The 5,290-nt window shown below is 41.6% G+C and overlaps 1 protein-coding gene across 6 annotated transcripts; it reads left to right on the forward strand.

The window, feature by feature from the left end:
- The first annotated feature begins 715 nt into the window (after window positions 1–715).
- LOC133903747 (organic cation/carnitine transporter 7-like) lies at window positions 716–4,606 on the forward strand. Of its 6 annotated transcripts, none has more exons than XM_062345202.1 (7): window positions 717–950; window positions 1,049–1,192; window positions 1,745–2,016; window positions 2,464–2,701; window positions 3,306–3,837; window positions 3,933–4,135; window positions 4,246–4,606. In XM_062345202.1, the coding sequence occupies exons 2-7, from the start codon at window positions 1,190–1,192 to the stop codon at window positions 4,474–4,476; spliced, it is 1,479 nt and encodes a 492-aa protein (XP_062201186.1). In that variant the 5' UTR covers window positions 717–950; window positions 1,049–1,189; the 3' UTR covers window positions 4,477–4,606. The 6 variants fall into 6 exon arrangements, with proteins under 6 accessions (XP_062201188.1, XP_062201186.1, XP_062201187.1 ...); XM_062345203.1 differs by having other exon boundaries at window positions 717–925; XM_062345204.1 differs by lacking the exon at window positions 1,049–1,192 and having other exon boundaries at window positions 716–925.
- The last annotated feature ends 684 nt before the right edge of the window (window positions 4,607–5,290 follow it).

The raw sequence follows: 5,290 nt of genomic DNA on the forward strand, positions 1-5,290 counted from the left end.
TATTTTTTACTCCATCCATTTAGAAATAGTGGACGTATTTCTTTTTGAAAAAAATTCAAACTTTGTGTATTTCGACTAACATTTAATCAAATTAAAAAATATCTAGTATATAAAAAATTATACAATTAAGTTCATAATCTAAAATAATTTTACGCTATATAGGTTTTGTAATTATATATGATATATTTTGTAAGAAAATTTTAATCAAAATCCAACTTTAAAGATCGAGATAAAAAAAAATACGTATACTATTTATGAATAGAGGGAGTATTAGAATATGATTATAATATATAATTAAAATATAATATTATGAAATATTTTTCAAGATAAATCAACACGTGCAATTTTTATATTTCTAAACTAAATATTTTAAAAGATATTGACCGTAACAGTTTTTAAAGCGAACCTTAGTCAAAATGATAAGTATTTATAATCAGAGTTAGTAAAAATTTGTAGACACAATAAAAAAAATTAGCTTTAAAACACCCGGATTTTCTTTTCTCACCTCTAAATTAATACAAACTCACGAAGAAATTAGGAGAAGAAAAATTGTATTGAAGATCCATAATACACCCAGACAAATTATGGCAATCCTGTTACGAAGGCGCCACAGCGAGGTCGTGCGGTGCTTCGGGACCATGCATATCCATGTGGGTACCGACCATCGGCGTTGACCATTGACTTTTCCAGTACCGTCTCCCGGTCAAAGCGCGGGCTCCATCTCGCATCTCCTTCCCCCACCCTGCCCCGCCATCCTCGGATTTTCAGAGCATCCCAAAACACCCGGTGCACAGATCATCAGCACGAGGCATCGGCGCCGGGATTCGGATCCTTCGTTCGAGTCCCCCGCCTGCAGCTGCGGGATTCGCCGCTCGCCGGACCAGGCGGGTTCTTGGAGCGGCGCAGATCCAAGAAACGCGTTCCGGTTCGCTCCCCCCTCGTCTTGCCAGGTCCTCTAATTCTCTTCTCGTAGTACGTCGTCGTCGTTCTGCGTTCATGTGCTCCTGGGATGATCTCGTGTGCGTGCCTTCCTGTCCGGATTTACCAGGACGGAGCCGTGCCCGAGAGATTACCGGGGTGGAACAGGTTGGCCGGCCCGGAGCAGAGGGTCGAGCCACGAGCCTAATGCTCCCAGCCTGCCGAGGGTCGCTACGATATAAGCATCTGATTCGGCCAGATAACTCTAGAAATGGTGAGGATCTCGTAAGCTTCCGTTCTTTAGATCCAGCGGTTTCGGCTCGTGTGGATTGTTGAGTAGATGTTCTGCTTTACGAGTGCGTAAGGCGAGGCGGAAAAGTGAGGATGTGATGTGGCGGATGCTCTTCGAGGTTGGAAGCATTAATGCCTAATTCTTGTTGTGTATGCTTAAGTTGTTCCCTGTTAGGTACTTCATTTGGAGCACGAGTTTGTTTGTGGAGTGTGGACGGTCGGTAGATTATAGTTGGTGTGTGCGTCTTCTTTCGGATAACTTGTTTTGGATGGATGTTTAAGTTGGCTTGCACTTTTGTACAGTGATACAAAAGTGACCTTGCGGTGCATTAGAATGCATTCAGGGTCATGCAGTGTTTTCCAGTTGTGGATTAGTGCATCTGTGTTATTTTACTGAACCTACATTTGTAGAAAAATGCTACTGTGAACCTGCAAAATAAAACAAAAAATGGCACCAGCTTTTCTTGGCGACCCTAGTTAGTTATAAGTAGATTTACTCCACTATGAAATAACATTTGTGATCACTATTTTGCAGATGGAAGAGGGGCAATCAGCTACGTATACTGTGGATGATGCACTCCTATCATCAGGTTTTGGGAAGTTCCAAATATCGATTCTTTCCTATGCTGGGATCGGCTTAATTGCAGAAGCAATGGAGATGATGCTGTTATCGTTTGTCGGTCCATCAGTACAGCTCGAATGGAAGCTTACTTCTCATCAGGAAAGCATGATTACAAGTGTTGTTTTTGTTGGAATGCTGATAGGAGCATACTCTTGGGGTGTGGTTTCAGACAACTATGGAAGGAGGCAGGTCCAATCTTTTACTTATGTCATATACCTTTTTGCCTGAAATTACGCAAGACCATTTCCTGCTGATGCTTAGTTGGGGTTACAAAAACTTGTTCCTGGCCTAGTTTCCATGGGGAAGTTGGTACTGGTTCCTAGTTGTAGCTGATTAACAACAATTACAGATTTCAGAATTGGCAAGTTCATTTCTATGTTACTTTCCAAAACAATCTCGAAATCATCTCAAAATTATGGTCAGGAATTAACTGGCAGCCAAGTTCATTTCTATGTTACTTTCCAAAACGACCTTGAAATCATTCTCAAAATTTATGGTCGTGGATTAATGATTTCCAACGCTATCTTTTTCATTCTGAATCCTTGAATAATTAGTTGGGAAATGGTCTATGGTTTTTAAAATGCTTGTTTACATCATACAAGCCGTTACACTGTTCCATTTGGATTTTGTAGGAGAGGGTTTCTTTTTACTGCCATCGTGACAAGTGGAGCTGGATTCTTGAGTGCTTTTGCTCCTAACTATCTGTCTTTGATTACTCTAAGATTTTTAGTTGGTATTGGTTTGGGAGGAGGACCTGTTCTCGCATCTTGGTTCTTGGAATTTGTTCCTGCTCCAACTAGAGGAACTTGGATGGTGGTATTTTCTGCATTTTGGACTGTTGGGACCGTCTTTGAGGCATCTCTTGCATGGGTATAATATTTTCCCTTATTATTTTGAAACTGAGAAGGTTGTTCAAATCTGATACTAGTGCTGATATTAACATCAGTAGTAAACATTACACATGATAAATCATTTTGTGGTGTGACCGATTCTCATCGCATACTCCAGTTTATTCAGAAATTTATGAATGTGTGCACTCTCAAACAGTTCATGTGCTAATAGCGATGCTGATTATCATACAAACAATTAATTTGGGTACGCTGCGGGATGCTTGGAAAGAAAAGGTTGCTTAATTCAACACGAGATAGGAATAGATTTCAGGGAGGCTAGCAATCTAGAACATCACAAAGGATCTTCCATCATTAGGGCATAGAAGCGCACAAGTTCTCTCACAATTACTTCTCTTATCAATTCCTTGAACGTTATGTGAAACTATGTTCATAAATATTTATCTGCAACATCTGTATTTTTACTTGGTGACTTTGGCACCAAGATCTATGATAAACTTTCTTGTTTTGGATAGGCAGCTCATAATTAGAGCAATATACATTCTTGCAGTAAAACGTAAACATATTAGACTAGAATGATTTCACCTTGTTTTTATGTGGCTAATTTTTTACCATAATATTGACAGACTGTTATGCCCAAGTTTGGCTGGAGGTGGTTGTTAGCATTATCAGCTGTTCCATCTTTCGTCCTGCTCCTATTTTATGCTATTATACCAGAGTCACCAAGGTTCCTGTGCATGAAAGGCAGAACAACCGAAGCTATGGAGGTATTGGAGAAAATGGCTAGATTAAACAATATACAGCTACCTTCTGGTAGGCTTGTTTCTGACAAAAACATTGAGCTAGATGAAGTTTCGAGGTCTTCAGAGTCCGCAATACTTCTGGCTAGTGCTGAAGAAAATGGCAACATAAATGAAGATGAAGGTTCCAATTTCGGAGGTATTAAGTCCGTTGGCAAGCTACTTGCACCAAAATTGATCAGAGCAACCCTGCTTCTTTGGATGGCTTTCTTTGGAAATGCATTTTCCTATTACGGGATTGTTCTGCTGACATCAGAGCTAAGTAACGGAAATAGGATATGTGCGAAAGAGGAGGTTGAATCCATACACTCAAATAATGCAAGCCTCTATAAGAACGTTTTCATATCCAGTTTTGCTGGTTGGTCCCTACCATACATAGTATCTCTTATAATATCTATCTTCCAATGCTCGTGCTCATTTTGATGACCAATGTTGCATGTTTTCTTGAAATAGAGATTCCAGGGTCGGTCCTATCGGCCATGATTGTGGACAGATTTGGTCGAAAGCTTTCAATGGCGTCGATGCTCTTCACTAGCTGTGTCTTCTTATTCCCACTAGTGTTCTCCCGGGCAGAGATACTAACAAGAATCTCCCTGTTTGGTGCCCGGCTCTGTATATCTGCCAGCTTCACCATTATATACATATATGCTCCAGAGGTCAGTGCAATTCTACAACACCACTTGCTTCATTCTACAGGCCCCTCTCTCCATGATAAACAACTAGTTTCTGCACTAACATTTATCTTCCGTCTTGCCTTGTTGTTCAGATTTACCCAACCTCAGTCAGAACAACAGGCATCGGCATCGCAAGCTCCGTAGGCAGGATCGGGGGCATCCTCTGCCCGCTCGTCGCTGTTGCCCTGGTGCACAACTGCCAGCAGACGACGGCGATCCTCCTGTTTGAGCTTGTAATCTTCCTTTCCGGCCTGGCTGTCGCGTTCTTCCCTTTTGAGACGAAGGGGTGTAGACTCAACGATACCGAGGTCGATATGCATTGAACTGATGGGGTGGTGGTACTGTGAGAACAGCTTTTTGTGAGTGCTATTGGCTGAACGTTTTCAACACGATGTTCACGATGATGTTTTGCCATTGGAAGTAAATAAATCTGCCGGTGAGCTGTTTCTCTCTGTGCCTTGTTAGGACGACGGTCGCCGTGTAGAATTGGCTTCTGATCGTAACCGAAACAGAATTGTTACGTAAAATGCTGGCACTTGATACCCTGAAATCTACAATGTGGCGAGATGTCCATGACGCGTCGTGCAAGTAATCGCCGAGCATCGACTTTTAGAGTTTTGTAGTGCTCTTAGGCTATTTTCAGCAGCTATCTTAAATTTTTATTCTCAAAAACACTATTAGAGCATTCTTTTTTTTTTCATCTCCAGCAGCTACTCCGTTACTTACCTTCTACTCCTCTTTTTTTCTCTTCGGTTCCGCTGTCAGCTGTTATGAACAGCACTGCTACAGTATGCAAAGTACCGTAGTACCCGAATCTGCAAATTTGAAGGTTTCGCTGGACCCACTGGTAGCCTCTGTGAACAGTACTGCTACGCACTGTAGCACTGGATACAGATTCTGTTGGAGATGATTTCTGGTGCTACAGTATGCAAAGTACCGTAGTACCCGAATCTGCAAATTTGAAGGTTTCGCTGGAGATGGCCTTAGAAAAGTGCCAACATTTCACTGTGTCCTGCAAACAACTTTTTCCTGCTGCTACCTTGGTTTGGTCCGGACCAAATATTACACGGACATGTGGACCAGGCGACACGCATCCTATTGCAGTAGAAAATTGATAGGAGAAAGTAAAGAATAGAA

The sequence above is a fragment of the Phragmites australis genome, chromosome 21 (assembly GCF_958298935.1).
Source record: "Phragmites australis chromosome 21, lpPhrAust1.1, whole genome shotgun sequence".
Classification (NCBI taxonomy): Eukaryota; Viridiplantae; Streptophyta; class Magnoliopsida; order Poales; family Poaceae; genus Phragmites; species Phragmites australis.

Excerpts from the sequence above, each read along its gene's own strand:
- LOC133903747 (XM_062345201.1), top strand. The coding sequence starts at position 1,308 with ATGTGGCGGATGCTCTTCGAG. Across the intron at positions 1,329-1,744 it reads TGTGGCGGATGCTCTTCGAG|ATGGAAGAGGGGCAATCAGC; the intron begins GTTGGAAGCATT and ends ACTATTTTGCAG. Across the intron at positions 2,702-3,305 it reads TTGAGGCATCTCTTGCATGG|ACTGTTATGCCCAAGTTTGG; the intron begins GTATAATATTTT and ends TAATATTGACAG.